The following is a 19,266-nucleotide window of genomic DNA, read 5'->3' as shown; positions in this document are numbered from 1 at the left end:
TCCTTCCTCATCTTTTCTTACAGTCTTTGGTTTAAAATCTAATTTGTCTGATATAAGGATTGGCACCCCAGCTTTCTTTTGGTGTCCATTAGCATGGTAAATGGTTTTCCATCCCCTCATTTCAATCTGGGGGTGTCTTTGGGTCTAAAATGAGTCTCTTGCAGACAGCATATTGATGGGTCTTGTTTTTGAATCCAATCTGATAGCCTGTGTCTTTTGATTGGGTCATTTAGCCCATTTACATTCGGGTAACTATTGAATGATAGGCATTTAGTGCCATTGTATTGCCTGTAATGTGATTGTTACTGTATATTGTCTATGTTCCTTTCTGGTCTATGCTGCTTTTAGGCTCTCTCTTTGCTTAGAGGACCCCTTTCAATATTTCTTATAGGCCTGGTTTCGTGTTTGCAAATTCCTTTAGTTTTTGTTTGTCCTGGAAGCTTTTTATCTCTGCTTCTATTTTCACTGACAGCCTAGCTGGATATAGTATTCTTGGCTGCCTATTTTTCTCTTTTAATGCTCTGAATATATCATACCAATCCTTTCTGGCCTGCCAGGTCTCTGTGGATAGGTCTGTTGCCAATTGAAGGTTACTACCATTGTAGGTTACAGATCTCTTGTCCTGAGCTGCTTTCAGGATATTCTCTTTGTCTCTGAGACTTGTAAGTTTTACTCTTAGATGTCGGGGTGTTGACCTATTTTTATTGATATTGAGAGGGGTTCTCTGTGCTTCCTGGATTTTGATGCTTGTTTCCTTCCCCACATTAGGGAAGTTCTCTGTTATAATTTGCTCCAGTATACCTTCTGCCCCTCTCTCTCTTTCTTCTTCTTCTGGGATCCCAGGTATTCTAATGTTTCGTCTTACAGTATCACTTATCTCTTGAATTCTGCCCACGTGATCCAGTAGTTGTTTATCTCTCTTTTTCTCAGCTTCTTTATTTTCCATCATTTGGTCTTCTATATCACTGATTCTCTCTTCTGCCTCTTTTATCCTAGGAGTTAGGGCCTCCATTTTTGTTTGCAGCTCATTAATAGCCTTTTTGATTTTGAGTTGATTAGATTTTAGTTCTTTTATTTCTCCAGAAAGGGCGTCTCTAATAACTTCCATGGTTTTTTCAAGCCCAGCTAGTATCTTTAAAATTATGATTCTGAACTCTAGGTCCGTCATCGTACTAATGTCTGTAGTGAGTAGTTCCCTGGCCGACCGTACTAACTCTTGTTCTTTTTGTTTAGGTGATTTTTTCCATCTTGTGATTTTGTCCAGAGGAGAACAGATGAATGAGAGAACAAAGTGGTAACAGGGTAACCACGTCCCTAGGAGATATACTCTAAACAAATCAGAAAAGACCTGAAACCAGGGAAAAAGAAAGGGAAACAAAGAAAAAACAGAAAGAAAAAAATAAAAGATAAAAACAAAAACAGAACAAAAGAAGAAAACAGAATATGATCAAATATGATCAGGCTTGTGCATAGATCAGTGCCACACACTAGATTTTGGGTGTATTATGGTCTGTAAGAAGAAAGTGTCTCCCAAAATTTTAAAGAGAGGAAAACTTATATAAGTAAAAATAAGGGCTGATACGATGAAGGGATGGAATATGACTGTAAAGATGAAAATTATAAAAAATTCTATAAAAGGAATTGATATGATAAGAAGTTGTTTGAGAAAAGAAAGAAGAGGATTTAAAAAAGAAATAAAAGGGCAGAGAATGTGATCAGGCAGGAGACTAGAACAAAGCCATACACTAGAGATTTAAGGTATATTTTGATCTGTTAGAAGAAACTATATCTCAAAATTTTAAAGAGAGAACAACTGATTTATATATGCCAAAAATAACGGTAACTACTTTGAAGGGATAGAATATGACTCTAAAAATGAAAAATAAAAATGTTTTTTTAAAAAAGGGATTGATGTTGGTTGAAAAAGGGAAAAAGAAAAATTAAAAAAAAAAGGTTAAAAAAATTAACTTTGAAAGACTGAAGAATCATGGGAAAAAAGCCATGAATTTTGTGTGCAGTATTCCCCTAGCCCTGGAGTTCTGTTGTTCTCATTGATCGGTATACTTGGTCTTGGCGGGCTGTTCTTGCTGATCATCTTGGGGAGGGGCCCGTTGTCGTGGTTCCCAAATGTCTTTCCTGGAGGCGGAACTGCTCCGCCCTTGCCTGGTCCCGGCCAAGTAATCTGCTCGGGTTTGCTCTCGGGAGCTTTTGTTCCCTGCAAGCTTTCCTTACAGCTTTGGAGGACGAAGAGTGAAAATAGAGCCCTTCCAATCTCTGCCCCGGAGGAGCCAAGAATTCAGGGCAGCACTCCTCAGTGCGCTCCCAGAGAAAAGCAGTCAGTCACTCCCGTGTCCCCGGTCTCCGGCCGCACTCCACGCTCACCCGGCCTGTGACCGAGCGTTTCTATCTCTGGCACCGGACTCGTTGTAGAGTCTCCAAACCTAGCAGATCCCTGCGGTGCCCTCCCGCGCCGCTCCTCCCAGGGGAGGAAAGGGAGTCTCCCCGGATCTGCTGCACGTTGGGTCCCTGTTAGAAGAGCAGTGGCCCGACTGTGCCCTGGATCACAGTTTATGGCAACCCCGAGCTGAGAGCCCGCGACTCGGCTCTGTCTCTGCAGCCGGCTTCCCCACTCTGATACCTGGGAGCTCTGCCGCACTCAGGCACCCCCGGTCTTTCTGTGACCCCGAGGGTCCTGAGACCACACTGTCCCGTGAGGGTTCCACCCCCCGCTTAGCCACTGCAGCGATGTCCCTCAGCGGAGCCGACTTCTAAAAGTTCCGATTTTGTGCTCCGCGGCTCTAGCACTTGCCAGAAGCGGCCGACGGAGGCCCCCCTCCCCCGCCGTCTATCTTCCCAAATATCGCCTCGGTTTCACTTCTCAGCACGTCCTACCTTCCAGAAAGTGGTTGCTTTTCTGTTCAGAGAGTTGTTTTTGTTCTCTTCTTCGATCTCCTGTTGAGTTCGTAGGTGTTCAGAATGGTTTGATCCCTATCCAGCTGAATTCCTGAGACCAGACGAAATCCAGGTCTCCTACTCCCTCCGCCTTGTTTCTCTGCCCTTTAAGTTGTGTTTCTAATTATTTTTAATATTTATGAGCTCGTGGGATTCTGTGAATTATTTGTTCTTGGCCCTTGCCAAACACAGAATAATAATTGTGTTTAAGTAGTAATGTATGCATATGCATAATTTTATTTTACTTCATTTTTTTACAGTTTTATTGAGATATAATTAACACACAGTACTGTATAAGTTTGAGGTGTTTGGCATAATGACATACATACGCATAAATATATCATGAAACGTCCACAGTTTAGTTAACATCCATCAGCATGATGAGATCTTTTACTTTCATAACAACTTTCAAATGTAACATATAGCAGTGTTTTGGTTGTTTTCAGTTGGTTTCCCAAATTGTTCCTTGACTGAACATGTTGTGCGTTATAAGTCATCACAGTGCATCAGGTCCCCTGTACTTACTTATCTTAGACTTGGAAGTTTACCCCTTTCAACCACCTTTATCTAGTTCCCACACCTCCCACTCCCACTTCTGGTAACCACAAATCCGATCTTTTTCTATGAGTTTACTTTTGTTATTGTTTTGGGGTTTTTTAGGATTCCACATAAAAGTGAGATCCTCATTTCATCATACAGTATTTGTCTTTTTTTGTCTGACTTATTTCACTTAGTATAATGCCCTCGAAGTCTGTCCGTGTTGTCATAAATGGCAGGATTTCCTTCTTTTTTTTATGGCTGAATCCTATTCCATTGTGTGTATGTAAATAGCACATTTTTGTGATTCATACATTTGACGGTCACTTAGGTTGTTTCTAGTCGTCTTGGCTACTGTGACTAATGCTGCCCCCTCTCTCTTTTCCTCCTGAGGAAATTTTTATTTTTTTGTGAAATGAATGATAGACATCACCAATTTTGTACCGCATTGTGAAATAATCGTTTCATACAGTCACTAATGGTACTGCAATCAGGTGAAAGATTGATGTGTAAAGGATATTTGCATGGTACCAAAGTATTACCTCAGCGACCTCATTTATTTTTTTGTCATTTCAAAGGGGAAATTTAGCTTTATAAAGTAGAAGTCTGACTGCCATCACCTTTTATCAAGCTGCCAAATGGACTAGCACAATCAGCATCATGTTACATGCCTCCTGCTGAGATGCCAATATGAAGTAAAGTTCTGTTTTTTTTTTGTTTTTTAAGATTTTGTTTATTTATTTGACACAGAGAGACACAGTGAGAGAGGAAACTCAAGCAGGGGGAGTGGGAGCGGGGGAAGCAGGCTTCCCATGGAGCAGGGAGCCCAATGCGGGGCTCAGTGTCAGGACCCTGGGATCATAACCAGAGCCGAAGGCAGATGCTTAAAGACTGAGCCACCCAGGCGCACCAAGTTGTTCATTGTTAATCTAATCAGTCTTTTGGGCCAAACTTCAGGTTTACAGGGAATGCAGAGAACAGGAGAACAAGTTAAATAGCACCCTGAAGGAAAGTCAAATAAATGCAAAGTGTGAGACACTCTACAAGTCAGCTGGTCTTTTCACTTGGAAAAGTCTGTGTCATGGAGGTGCTGATCTAAAATCAAGGAGTCTGGTTGGCTCAGTCAGGAGAACATGCGACTCTTGATCTCAGGGTTGTTAGTTTGAGCCCCTCGTTGGGTGTAGAGATTACTTAAATTATAAAAAAAACATTAAAAAGAATAAAATGAAGGAGTCCAAAGAAACATAATTTTCTCCTAATTTTTAACTATATAAAGTGACGTATGCACATAATGAAAGTGAGGGAATTGAAAACCTTGTAATTGATAAACAGCTGTTTGCTGCCCCACCTTCCCTGTTCTTGAATACCTGTCTCCTCACAGGAAAAACTTGCATAGAGCATGTTTTTCTTCAGCTCATGTTGTGACTGCAGTTTTACATGATTATTGACTTCCTTTTGAAGTCTATGATGAAGTCTACCATCCCCCATACCTACTTCTACCATTTTTTCAGTGTAGTTAAGGTAATTTTCATCATTTTCATCATTATGTTATGTAATTATTGTTTCTGTAGAGCTGGGTATGAGTATCTTTCTTTTTTATGCAACTTTTTGTTTTTCCCAGGTTTTTTTTTCCTTTTTTGGAAATTTCCTTTTCCTGTTTTGTTGTTTTATTTGTTTCCATTTATCCCCTTCTCTCTTCTGACAGTAATAGAAAACTCTTTTTTGTGGTCAGACATATCTCAGTTCCTTCCCTCTTTCCCCCATATTCTCTCCCTCTCTACCTTTTGGAACATCCTTCTTGGAATTGTCTTTTCTCTTGCTTTGAATTGTCCCATATTCTGCACAACTGCTATCCTGAGACTTGGATTTGCCTGTCTCTTGTGTTACATACTGCATTTCTGGAATTTCTTTTCTCCTTTGTTCACTTAGTTCTCTAATTTTGTTGGAACACGATCTTAATAGCTTCATGTCAAAGATTACATGGAGGCATTTTTATTTTAAGACTGTCTCATGTCAGAAAGATACCAGAATTGCCCCCCTTGAACTTGGTAGAAACCTTGGCTATGTATGCAGTTCTAGGTTTATATTCATTTTTTTCCTCGTGAGTTTTGAAGGCATTAGCCTTGTCCTCTCCTCCCACGTTTATCGATTAGTCCTATACCATTGTAAATCACTACTTTATAGCTGGCTTTTCTTCCTTTTTGGATATTGTAGTACCTTCTCTTCATCTCTAATGTTCTGAAATATCATAAGGACGTGTTTTATTATGACACTAAATTTGTTGTGTTATTCATTTCGATAGCCTGTTCCAATCTGGAAATTCCTGCCCTTTAGAGCTTTGGGAAATTTTCTTACATTCTTTCCTTGGTAATTTTATTTGTACTCCCTTCCTTTTTCTTTCTCCATTTTTTTATACTTTATTTACTGCCCTTTTTATTCTTTTTCCCACTTTTTGATCTTCTGTTAAATGATCTGGGAGTTTCTTCAGTTTTATCTTTTCATCCATCTTTTGAATTTTAAAATTTATTTTGATTTTCTTATTTAAATTCTAAGAACTTTTAAAATAAGATAGCATCCTAGTCTTGTTTCAGAGATGTGCACCTACCTGTCCCTCTACTCTTGGCACTACCCACTTTCTCACCATGGTTTCTCATTTTTCATATCCTGTTGTTTGTATATCTGCCTTTTTACTGTTAGGGACTTTCGTTCATGTTGAGTGATTCTTTTTTTTTTTTAAGATTTTATTTATTTGTTTGACAGAGAGAGGGAGAGCACAAGCAGGGGGAACGGCAGGGAGAGGGAGAATCAGACTCCTGCTGAGCAGAGACCCTGACATGGGGCTCGATCCCAGGACCCTGAGATCATGACCTGAACTGAAGGCAGACGCTTAACCAACTGAGCCACTCAGGTGCCCTCATGTTGAGTGATTCTTGACCATTAATTTATCTCTAAGACACTAAAAAGCTGATTGGAATCCTTGCGACAAGATAAAGTGTTTGGGAGGTTGCCTCATATGTGAGCATCTAGCTTGTCCTCTTGTTTCAGTTTTGATTTTTTTGTGTAGGATAATCTTAGATTCTATTATGTTATAGAAATGTTGGGTAGTTTATAGATCCTGATCATTTATCACCTCATCGGGGTCTCAGTACTGACCACCAAGAAGGAATCCAAGCAATTAGACGTGTTAGTGGTAAAGTTAAATGGAGATTGTAGTAGTGCTTAATACATACTTCCCTTCCTCAGTCTAGGTTTAGGGAATCTTCATGTAGGGAAAGGTAAATCACAGAGTGCCTCAGCATATGTTTATTACCCAGAATTACAGAGATATGACCGTAGGCTATCTCACGTCCTTAGTAAAGAGTAGCAGGAACGGCAGGTGAGCCTCTGGGAACCGTGGGTCTCTCTGAGAGCCATGGACTGTCAGTAGGCAGCAAAAGGCTGGAAAAGGGATTGTATGAACAGATTTTGTAGGAAAATGTCATTGCCCATCATTTAGAAACCTCAACCCATTGGCTCTCAGGGTGTTAGTAGTAAAATTGCTCTCCCTAGAGGGTGGCAAGAGATGCAGAAGCTTCTCTTAATATCTGTGTCAGAGGGCAGAAGTGGTGGGGAGTTTCTTACTCAAATGGTCTTGCTGGGAAACGTGATGGTTTGTCTTTCAGCTTTGTGCCTCCTTTGTTGTCCTCGAATCAACTAGTCAAGCTCATTGACTCCCAAGTAACGTGTATAATTTTTAGGAATAAGTGTATTAGACTTTGTTTTTCAGTAAGATCAAACTAGCATAAATTTCAACTAGGGCTAATCTATTAATTTTTAAGCAGTAATTTGCCTACCATCAAGTATCAATGGAATGATGATATTAAAAGAACAATTTTTATGTAGACATTATAATTACAGAATTAATGTGTTTTTGAAGAGTGTGTAGGCTAAGAAGTGTCTCTTTTTCTTGGCTTCAGATTAATGATTTTTGATCTAACATTTTTTTTTTTGTAAATACAAAAATAGATTGATACTCTCTTGTTTTCCATTTCTTTATGATTATATTTCATATTTACAATTTTCTAAATAACTTATAATTTTAAATTAGCCTAGTTTTAAAATATAGAGCTTCAAAATATTTTCTGTGGTTCTCTTCATGCCAAGTTCATCAATTTTACTCTGCCTGTGGTTAATTGCTCATTTTTAGTGGTTATGTGGTTATTTACCAAATGGTAAACGGTTATGTTTTTTGCCGTTTGGGAAATGAACACTTACTTAACCTTATTAATTTTTGTGCATCTTATGTAGGCAGCATATTCCACTGGCTGAAAAAAAGAGTCTTTAGTAATTATGTTTATGGATGTCAATTCACAAAGGAAAAACCCTGTATTCTTGAAAATCAGTGACAAATGTTTGTTGTAGAACTACAAAATATAATTAAAACAATACTACAGTATTGTACCTTAATAGAAGGTAGCTGTGACTAGTGACCTTTTGAAGGACTTTAAATGGAACATACACTAACTTAACACTCTAGTTCAAGGCCTAAAACTTGGTTTGAAAAGATAGTATAATCTTTGTAAATTGCACTAATAAGTGACCAATAGATTTAGACCAGGAAAGATCAATAGTTTTAAAAAATAACGAGTTTGTGTGTGTGTGTGTGTGTGTGTGTGTGTGTGTGTTCAAGTTAGGACATTTTTAATTTTCTAAGTCCAGACAAAGATTTTATTTGGGCATCTTACTAATAAAACCCTGAGATCTTGCTGGGGTTCAGTTGCATCATTGGCTGGAAGGCACCCGGGAGCGTCAGGTGCATTGGTTCTCCGCTGCGAGCATTCCCTCCATAGTTGGGGCACAGAGCTGTATAGCATGGAAGGGGACTTTTATAGTAGTGTCTCAGCTTTGTGACAGATCCCTGCATTCACTTATACATGTGTTGTGTCATACTACATCTACTCTACCAGCCACATTTTCATTTAGTATATGATCCTTTGCCATGATAATGTTTCTCCTAGTCACCTGTCCACATGCTTCCTCAGAAGGGACTTGCTTTTTATCTCCACCACTTTCTAGGGATTATCTAGATAATGGTTGTGCTTCTTTTTGGTTCCTTATATTGGAGTGGGTGCAGAGGGAATGATATTATGGAAGAAGTCTTCTGAGTATATAGAATCCTAATGGAAACTTCCTAGGGGGTGTGGAAGGGATATAGACAGGCCTAGGAGCAAGCCAGTATGCAGGGCCATGCTTCCTTACCTGTTTTGTTTTATTGGTTAAAAGAACAGAACCAGATGGTGATTTGACCCTTTAACTCTTCTTTTAAAAAAAAAAAAAAGACTTAAAATTGATTTATAATGCTTTGTTGCCTTTTAGTGGAATTGAACTAAAAGTTCTTCAGGAAATAGTTGTCCATATAACACTAATCAGTAATAGATAATATTCTTCTAGTCCAGTATTTTTTATCTTAAGCTCTTAAGTCATGAAAGATGCTGAAGGCATTCAGGAAATAAGACCAAAATTTTGCCCAGCAGTGTAATATTGTTGTATATTAACCATAAGGGAAACATCATTTCTTTTTTTCACTTGAGTATTATGTGTTATGTAAAAAGCTACTACTAAAACTTTATTTTTTTTCTCTTAATCTTTTAGTCATAAAACAGAGGTAACAAATGCTCTTCATGACATGGTAGACCAACTGGAACAAATTCTCAGGTGAGAAAAATGTTCGTCTGTTGGCTCTGTGCTGATAGATGAGGTCTGTCCAAGAAACATTACTTTTCATATGTCTCATGGTCATTTGCAGTTTGACTTCCTATTTGTTTGACTCTCTTGGGAGTGAATTTTCTTAATACAAATGTACTGCTAGCTTATGGTAGAGTAGTAAGAGCCTGGATTTTGAAGACTGGTGGACCTGTGTTCAAATGTAGGCATTGCCACTGAGAAGCTGTGTGATTGAATCCCGAGTTTCCTTCTTTATAGCATCTATAACCCATGAGATAATGGAATTAATGTCAGAATAACCATTTAAAGTGCCTCCTACGCAGTAGGTATGCAAGAAATGTTAGTTCCTGCAGAAATTATTGTGTCTGTCAGCAAACAATATTTATTATACTCCTGACTTCTGTTTTTTGGGCATACTACATTTGATTGGAATCTGGATTCGATCAAACTGCACTAGAGCCTTCAAGTAACTCTATAGTAATATTCTTCACTGTCAAAATGAAGCATTAAACTTTCTATCTTGGAGCCTGAAATTCCCAATTTGCCATTTAGGAAGTCAGATGTTGTATACTAGTATTTATATGTGTATATGAAGATGCTTGAGTAGTTTTTAAGTATTAAAAATGAAATTTTAGTGATAAATTTTTTCCAACACATAATTATAAAATTACAGGTAATACCATCACTTTATAGTGATACGAATAGTAAAGTACAATAATTTGGAGTCTCCTAATTAGAAGTTTTATTCATTCAATTTAAGGGATTTGAGTATAAAAATATTTCAAGTTGTATTTAAGGAAACAGTGTTTTTGTGCCATGTATGTATGGGAGTTGAATGAAAAATTAATTGTTCACTTTCCTTGGGACCTCTGTTTCCTCTTTTTATTACTACCTTGCTGCTTGTTACTTTGTGTCCTGAAAGCTATATGGTTGGTTTTTTTTCCCCTTGAAAAATTCTTAGTAAATCAAGCTTTTTCTTTCTTTTCAAGCTTTGGTTATTTTAGTTTGGCTGTGTCTCTCCTTTCCCCAGTGTCCCTGAGAAGTTGAACATAGTTTGAGTAAAGCTTAGTGGATTAAGTCAATGTAGATTCATTCCTTACAAATTTGCATGATTACCTTTTTTTCCCCTAATGAAACTGAGACGAGTGATCTCAAAAAGATATGGTGAAATAGTATATTTCACAGTATGTTCCTGGGTGTAACCATGAGTGGTCCTGATGTCACATTATGCTCTTACTACTTCAAGGAAACAATTATACTCGGTCAGTTTCTGGATGATACCCATGTCTTTCCCTGTTTAGTTTAAGTTACTGACCTTTTAAAGTAAGAATTTTTATTTCTGTTCCACCTCATAGCTACTAATCATTGAAAAATGTTTTAGCATACATGATGTCGGGTGACATGACCCATGAAACCTGTCTTCATGATGAGCTACTGAATTCTAGCCAGTCACGCTCTATAAACCCAGTAGTAGTTATTTCAAAAATGTGAGATTTGGTGAGGCCAACCATCATATATGTATGATGCTGATGATTAGGGAATGAGATATCTCAAGAAGATTCATATGGGACAAAATTTGTGACCTATTTTGTATTTTTATATAATAGATTCTGGAGGGAGATTGAGCCTTGTGATGTTTCTGTGGCTCCAACTTTAACATTGTTTATTGCCTTTCTAACAACCTTGCCTATAACAGATTACTCAGTAGGATTGCTCAGAGTTAAAGCTAAGTATTGAAATGATAGATTTGGCTTGTTTTACTGATTTGATGCTTTTAGAGTAGAGGAAAATAATAAAAAATATTTTTAGATAAAGATATGTCATACTTTAAACAAAATGGGTTTGTAATAAAAGTGCAGGAAATAAGATTTGATATATAATTGTTAGCTTTTTTTTTTTTTGCTGAGAATTAATGCACTAAAATTGGGTCATTCTATATGCTACTTTTTGGTTTTAGTTCTAAACCCCTAAGTGCTACTTTTATGTTCAAGACTCTTAGACTTTTTTTGTTTGGTAGCAAGACTTTAAAAAATTTCTCTCTCACTTTTAGTGTGTCGGAGCTCTTGGAGAAACATGGCCTTGAGAAACCAGTTTCGTTTGTTAAGAACACTCAGTCTAGCTCAGAAGAGGCGCGCAAGCTGATGGTCAGGTTGACCAGGCACACTGGTCGGAAGTAAGTAATGAACAAAATTAATTGATACTTTATATGATTAAAAATAAAGTACTGTTCTTTTTATTTACTTCATTGAGTTATAACTGACCAACAATAAATTCCATGTTTCAAGTGTTGAATTTGATAAGTTTTGATATATGTAGATACTCATGAAACCATCTTGCAGTCAAGGTAATAAATATGTCACTCTTAAAAGCTTCTTCTTGCCCCTTTATGTGCCCCTCCCCCTCCCCCTCTTATTCCCTCTCCAGACTACCACTGATCTATATTCTGTTCCTCTATATTACTCTGTATTTCCTATAATTTTATGTAAATGGAATCATCCAGTATACACTTTTTGTTTGTTTGGCTTCTACTCAGCGTACCTATTTTGTCATTCATCCATGGTGTATCATGGATCAATAATAATTCCATTTTATTTATCGAGTAGTATTCCCTTTTATGGATTTATCACACTTTGTTGATCTATTCACCTGTTTATGGACATTTTGGGTTGTTTTGAGTTTTGGTTTTTATAGATAAAGCTATGGATATTTGTGTACTCTAAAATATTCCTGAGATTTTTTTTTTTTTATTGTAGATAGTTATTTCCGTAATTTCATTTTTGGATTGTTCATTCCTAGTGTGTAGAAATGTTGATATATATATATATATATAGATAGATAGATACATCTTTGATTTTGGTATATGTTGAGCTTGTGTCCTCCAACCTTGCTAGATTTCTGTATTAGTTCCAGTAGAGTTTTTTTTGGCGGGGGGGGATATTCCATAGGATTTTCTGTATACAGTGTCATGTCATTGCAAATAGAGACAGCTCTACTTCCCAAGCCCTACTAGAGCTAAACATGCACCAGCTAGATGGCTCTGGGAATCCTGAGCCCAGTCAACAGTAGTAAACTGCTTATGGAATGCAACTAGTAGTGGCTTGCTCAAGGAACTCTCCTTCCTAAGAAATTCCCTGGCATTTTGTATCTGCCTCTCCCTATCTGTCTTTTTCAACAGTGTGCTATAATTATTGATGTCTGTGCCTTATGTTCCTTTTGAGATTATAAGCTTCTCCAGGACAAGTGTTATAGTTCCCATACATCTAATATGGGACCATATATACCAATGGCCCTCTCTCAATAATTATTAAATGAATAATTTAAAAGGTTTTGTCAACTCTTAAGATTTTTTTTACAACTAGAAACAAATGGTCGATATTTCTGATCATGCTGACTCTACTCTAGAACCTACTCTTCAAGAAAGCCTTGCTGTTACAGCTAGATTACTTCCTGTGTTTTCCTTGAGTTCCTCAAATACTTCTGAAGCCTTTGAAGTTAATCTCTGCTCATGGTGTTCTACTCTGAATATGTAAGAGAATATGGCCTCTTTTTTTCAAACTAGTTAATTTGAAGTAAATATTAATTATATGCTACCATGGCTTGGCCTTAGCATCTATGGAATATTCTTATGGATATTCTAAATGGTAGGAGATTTAATTGAATCTGTGCAAACCAAGTTTTACCATCATGAGTGCAAAACTGTTTCTCCTTGGAAAATATACCTCTGTTCCAAGGTTGTAACTAATACATCATGTTTATATTTAGGGATCTCTCTGTTAATTTGCAACTCTCTAGTATAGTGCCTGCAGGTTCTACTCTTGGTTCCTATTTACTGAATGTATTCTGAAAAGGCCATTGTAAATAATGTCTTATAATTTATTTTAATTAGAACCTGTACTTATGGCTAGCCATGTGTGAGAAAACATTAATACCATCTGTCCCAGTATTGATGGCTTCCAGAAGAACAGCTGGGCTATGAGAATTTGAATTCAGCTAGACAATGCCTAGATTTGATTTTATCCAGCTGGTGCAAGATGGACACTCACTTCATCAAACATTTTGCAACTTACCTGCAAGCCACATCTGAAAGAACCCTCCAGTTCTTTGAAGTTCACCCGAAGAGTTCGCATATCAAGGTCTAACTTATGGAACACTTCAGGGATTGTCCTGGAAGACATGAAAATATGTCAGTTTGTTTTTTCTGTTTGTATGCTGAGGAAAAAATGTATTCTCTTATGCTTTATTGCATAAAGATAGAAGTAATTATTCATTTTGTGTAATATAAAATAAGTAAATGAAGCATATGCTTATTAAAAATTGTAGGTGAAAAAGTTCCTGAAGACCAGAAATTTCGTAGGAATGATCTCAAATACATGCTTTTCCCTTGGCAATACTATTATATGCCTATAGTCTATTTGCCCTGTTTTTAATGCATAAAAAAGGGAAAGGTACATGGGAAAGAAACATCCAGTTGTTATTTGACAGTTGGTATTTGACAAGCACAAAACAAAATAAAATATGCTCTTTCAAACAGTGATATTCAGGATTATGTAGAACGTCAAGATTAGCAAGTAAACATAAATAATGATTCCAAATTCATAGACAGTCAACAAAGGTGAACTTTTGGGGGAAGCAGAGAGAATTACAGCACTTTCTCCCTTCTGCTAAACAATATTAGTAATCATCTATGTAACTATAGAAACCAAAGAAATGTGTTTGTAACTTTCAGATTCGTTCATTAACATTTATTGAATACTATTTTATACCAGAAAAATGGGAGGAGTGTCTTTTCATACATTCTAGTTTTAGTTAATCCTCGCAATGTACAAAAAGGGAATCTAGCTCAGAGAAATTAAGAGACATATTCAGAGCTGTACAGGTAATTGAGCTTGTTTTTATACTTAGAAACATCTTGCTTCACTGCCTGTGCTTTATCAGAGTTAATCTCCTCCATTTCTTATCACTCTCCAAGATGGGCTTTAAGTGAGGAAACCAAAATTCAGGAACATTAAGTGTTCATGATCATGCAGCTAATATGTGTCTGTCAGTGAATTTGTTAACAAAACCCTTTCCCGGCTGCAGGAGAATCTGAACCATTAATCCTCTAACTCTGTAACGGATCCCAACATAAAATGCTATTTGATCAACAAGACTGTGTATGCCTCATTGGTTGTGTAAACCTGATCCCTGGTTGGTAAATTGCTTCTGACCCGGAGGAACTGGAAATGAACTGGAAAACCTGATAGGGGCTTTATGCTTTGGGCTTTCCTGAGTGTGGTCACTGGCATGTCTTTGAGGAGACCCTGAGAACTGTGCCTATGGAATTGTTACAAAAGATATTGGTTCTTGGGGGGGGGGGCATGAAACTCCTTCCTGAATTAGATGGGGCAGCTTTTGCCACTCCCCTATAGGACTGTCTTCTGGCACCTTGGCTGTCTCGTGGGATGAACATAACCCCTGCGGCACTTGGTCAGTCGCTCTGCAGACTATTGCAAGGACTCCTTGTTGAGGAGAGCCACTAGTGCTGCCCTGCTGATGAGCTTGGGGTCCCCAGCCTCTCGACTGATGTCAGGGGTGGCCTCTAGTTGCCTTCCAGGTCTGCACGTGTAGTTGTAGTTAAGAAGATCCCCTGTGGGGATTGCAGTGTGATAAAGATGGATATTAAACCAGTTCTCCTGTCTCCGAGTGCTTTTTCTGCTAGATCACAGCTGCTTTATCTTACTGTGCTTTATTTTATCTTGGAAACTCACACTTGGTTTACCTTTGCTATTATCACTGTTATGCTCTTCTAGTTCTGTGTGCCGAGGTGGCTCAGGCAGCATCTCTAGCATTGATACAGAGCCCTTCAACTTTTCCCTCTGATCGATGTTTTTTCCTGGAAATTCAAATGAGATTCTTCCTATTGATCATTTGGGAGCTGTGTGGCATATAGAATGGTGATACCATTTTTTTTTTTTTTTTGGCCAATCGAAGAGCGATTTCATGAATTATTTTCTTTTCTTCCCACCAGGCAGCCTCCTGTCAGTGAGTCTCATTGGAGAATGTTGCTGCAAGACATGTTAACTATGCAGCAGAATGTTTACACCTGTCTGGATTCTCATGCTTGCTATGAGGTAACTCGATGCATGGAAGTTACTTGCTTTTAATTTGGAAAGTTTGGCTGTTGCAGTGTGTTTCCTGGACACAGAGGTGGTGACCATAAGCCTCACTTGTACGTAATGCTATTGAGTCATAGCAGTGAATCCAGTAGAGGAGTGCTTTCTAAGTTGAGCACTCGCATATCTCACCTCCTGTCTCCCCACCCCCCGCCCCAATCTTCGTTCACTGCAGCAGCGGTTGTTTGGCAAGCTAATCCTCAGCTAGGAAACAGACTCCTGGACTCCTCTCACTACCATGGTCTTGGTGGTCACTACTGCCTATTTGATTGATGTAGCTGGGAAAAGTCTTTCAAATCTGTCCTATCTCTGCTAAATTGCAATTCCTCCTAACTTGTCTCCCTGCTTCCATATTTCCAATCTACACTGATTCAGAGCATTCTCTAAAACACCTTTTCATAACACTCCCCTTCTTAAATTTTCTGCTTGTTACGTGTCTGTATCAGAAAGTAACCATACTTCTTAGCGTGGCATAGAAGGCCACAGCAGATCGAGCTTCCCTGTCCACTCTCCCCTGTGCCACTCTGTAAGTACAGGGGACACAGTGTCCCCCCTGCTCCACCCTGTCCACCAGATCTGCCCTGACTCTCCACGTACCATGCTGCTTCACGTCCCGTGACTCCACCTGCATTGTTCCCTGTGCTTGGATCTAGTTCTCTTTCCTTGATCTGAAAATTCCTGGTAATTTTCAGCACTCACTTCACTAATTATGCCCTCCAGGATGCCTGCCTTTGTCCTTTCATGTAACTTGTCTCTGTTATAGTCTTTCTTTCAAATGCAGTAACTGGTTTCCATGTGTGATTTTTCCCTTTGGTCATGAGCCCCTTGGTAGGCATTATCATATTCATGTTCAGCCTCCTAGCCCCCAGTGTATGTTGTAATGTCCAGAACACAAAGGATACTTAAGAAATGGCTGCTAATTGATGGAGGAGTGTAACCCAGGGGGATTTAATTAATATTTTTGGAAGGTATGTGTCTTAACCAAATTACTCCTAGCTCATCTGGAGAAATTATCCAACTAACCCATTTTTAATGAGATATAATTTAAAAGCAGATTTCCATTTTGAGTTTTTCTGTCAATAAGCCAAACATGAAATTCTATAGGATATTTCTTTTGTTGCTCTGCTCTGACATCACCAAGTGTGACCCCTTGATAAAATGAGTTTAAAAAATAGGTCTCTATTTTGTGAAATTGGTTGGTATTTTTATTCAAGGTGATTTTAACAAAAGAGTGCTAATATAGACTGTTGAGAAATGGTTTTATATTTGGACTTCAGGTTTTAATGAATGAGTGTGAAGTTTACATTGATGATTATAGTCTCAGACCATGTACATACAACTGCCAGTAGCTTCCCCTTTTGTGTCTAAAGTGAAACTTGAATTCCAATTCCAGGAGAACATCTGTATTCACATGGGCTCCAAAGCTTAACCATCATTTATATGTCTGCAGTAGTGTTTTTAAGTTGGAATGGTATTATTTTGCTATTTTCCTGTTTCTGATTCTGATTGGAAAATTGGCATAAATATATTACACTTGAACTAGCTCATAACAACTTGACATATTAAATTGTTTTTGTTACATCTTAACACCTTTTTATTAGGCTTTGATATTTTAATGACTTCTGGCCATTAGCCTCTCTCCTTTGAGAAAACATTTGAAAGCATATAACAGCTTGAAATGGTTCTAGAGGAAGGTAATATGGATTTGGCAAACTTACATTTTTTTTTCAAACTTACATTTTAAATATTACATTTTAAATATCATTTTAGTAACTTTTAAGTTATGCTATGTTGTTTTACTGACTTGGCTATTAGGGGTTGCTATCTTGGAAAATGATTTGAAAGCTCAGTGGCACAATTTTTGAGAAAGTTAAAGGTTTCGTTACAGCATGTAGAGCAGAAATCTATATTTTTCATTTTAGCAAAAACTTAAATTTTAGAGTGAGTGACTTGTATTTCTCAATACTGGGCATTAACTATGGCTTACTTGAATAAACGAAAGGAATAGAGGGCGGGTCGCAGCAGCTCGGGCGGCGGGAGGAGCGGTAGCGGCCAGGCAGCCCAGCTTCGCGAAGGGTCTCGGCGCGCCGCGGCCCGCAGGCACCCGGCACGCGCCCGCCCCGCCGCCACGATGCCCAAGAGGAAGGTCAGCTCCGCCGAGGGGGCGTCGAAGGAGGAGCCCAAGAGGAGGTCGGCGAGGTTGTCAGCGAAACCTGCTCCTGCAAAAGTGGAAACAAGCCAAAAAAGGCGGCAGGAAAGGATAAATCTTCAGACAAAAAAGTGCAAACAAAGGGGAAAAGGGGAGCAAAGGGAAAACAGGCTGAAGTGGCTAACCAAGAAACGAAAGAAGCCTTACCTGCAGAAAACGGAGAAACTAAAAATGAGAGTCCAGCCTCCGATGAAGCAGGAGAGAAGGAAGCCAAGTCTGATTAATACCATAAACCATGTCTTATCAGTGGTCCCTGTCGCCCTTCTTGTACAATCCAGAGGAATATTTTTATCAACTATTTTGTAAATGCAAGTTTTTTAGTAGCTCTAGAAACATTTTTAAGAAGGAGGGAATCCCACCTCATCCCATTTTTTAAGTGTAAATGCTTTTTTTTAAGAGGTGAAATCATTTGCTGGTTGTTTATTTTTTGGTACAACCAGGAAATAGTGGGATATTGAATGTGGGAGGCTTTGATTGTCTTGGGTGTCAGCTCAACATTCCATAGCTGGGGTAGTTTTTATATCCTATAATACCAAGCATACTAAATGGCAATTTGGAGTCGGTCGTGCATTTACTATGTCTTGAATATTTTAAATTACTTCTATTCCCATGTTGTTTTCGGTAGAATTGTTTCCTAAAGAAAACCACTCCTAGGTCTTGGCTCTCCCGGTCCGAATTCTTGTGCACTCTGTAACATCTTGGTCGTCGTAGTCCGGTTTTCCTAGTAACTCTGTTAATGTGCTGTGCAAGATTGAGAATCTGAGTATGTAGTATATATGATATTAAATTGTGAATTAATGGGACTTAATGTAACAGTGTATCAGCATTTGAAGATCTTGGTACTTGATATACTGTTAAGGAAAATTTGCCTCCAAATTTTAAGCTGGAAGGTCACTGGAATAACTTTTAGAAAAGAATCACAACTACATGTTTTTTTTAGATTTTTCGGTACGTATGTTAAGAATTGTGTACAAATTGAAACGTCTGTACTGATCCTCAACCAATAAAAAATTAAGAATTTTGTGAAGCAAAAAAAAAAAAAAAGAAAGGAATAGAGAAACCGTCATATCTAAGTCATTTGGGTCACTTGGACTAAGCCATTTTCACCTGTCAGACATAAATGATTAGGGTTGCTCATTAGTAATTTGCTTTCTGTCACAATAGGTATTTGTAGCAGATCACTTGTAGATTATTAGTAATTTTAGTCATGTCATCATAGTCATTTTAATAAAGGCCTGTCTAAGAATAACTACCTTCCCCAGAAGCCTAGAAAGTAGTGAAAATAGAGGATCCTATGAAAACTGGGTAGTCTTAATTGTAAGAAGATTCTTGATTCTTCATGAAATCTGCTTTTCATCTCTTGCTTCTATTTCTGTGCTATCCTCATCCAGCAGAGGCCTAATAGGGGTGAACATTTTTGGGGAAGTTCTTACACTAATTACATGTTTACATTATTAGTGTATATTTAAAGATCTCTTTGTTTAAGACTTTTCTAGACTAAGTAATAAGTAAATATTCTCAGTTATACAATAAATGTTATGTTAATTGATGCTACTGGTTGCCAGTAGAATACAATGATATTTGCACGAATCCCTTCCATCAGTGGCTCTTGTCGTATTTAAATAGTTTTTAGTCTGCAGATTGGAAAAAAAATCAATGTTACATTTATAGCTTGGCTGTTTAGTCTGTAAGACTGAATTCAGATGCTTTAAG

General features: G+C 38.0%; 1 protein-coding gene and 1 pseudogene across 1 annotated transcript in view; both read left to right on the top strand.

Moving 5' to 3' along the window:
• The window catches only part of NBAS (NBAS subunit of NRZ tethering complex), a 351,301-nt gene that overhangs the window by 145,455 nt on the left and 186,580 nt on the right, over positions 1–19,266 (top strand). Inside the window, exons 27-29 of the mRNA XM_028099384.2 lie at positions 9,121–9,183; positions 11,243–11,365; positions 15,200–15,302. Coding sequence (XP_027955185.2) covers positions 9,121–9,183; positions 11,243–11,365; positions 15,200–15,302 — 289 coding nt within the window. The remainder of the gene's footprint in view (positions 1–9,120; positions 9,184–11,242; positions 11,366–15,199; positions 15,303–19,266) is intronic.
• LOC114205819 (non-histone chromosomal protein HMG-14 pseudogene) lies at positions 17,361–18,105 on the top strand (annotated as a pseudogene).

The sequence above is a fragment of the Eumetopias jubatus genome, unplaced genomic scaffold (assembly GCF_037043125.1).
Source record: "Eumetopias jubatus isolate StellerSeaLion01/CBP00866 unplaced genomic scaffold, mEumJub1_p1.0 scaffold_9, whole genome shotgun sequence".
NCBI classification, from domain to species: Eukaryota; Metazoa; Chordata; class Mammalia; order Carnivora; family Otariidae; genus Eumetopias; species Eumetopias jubatus.
This window is presented reverse-complemented; position numbering and strand designations above follow the sequence as displayed.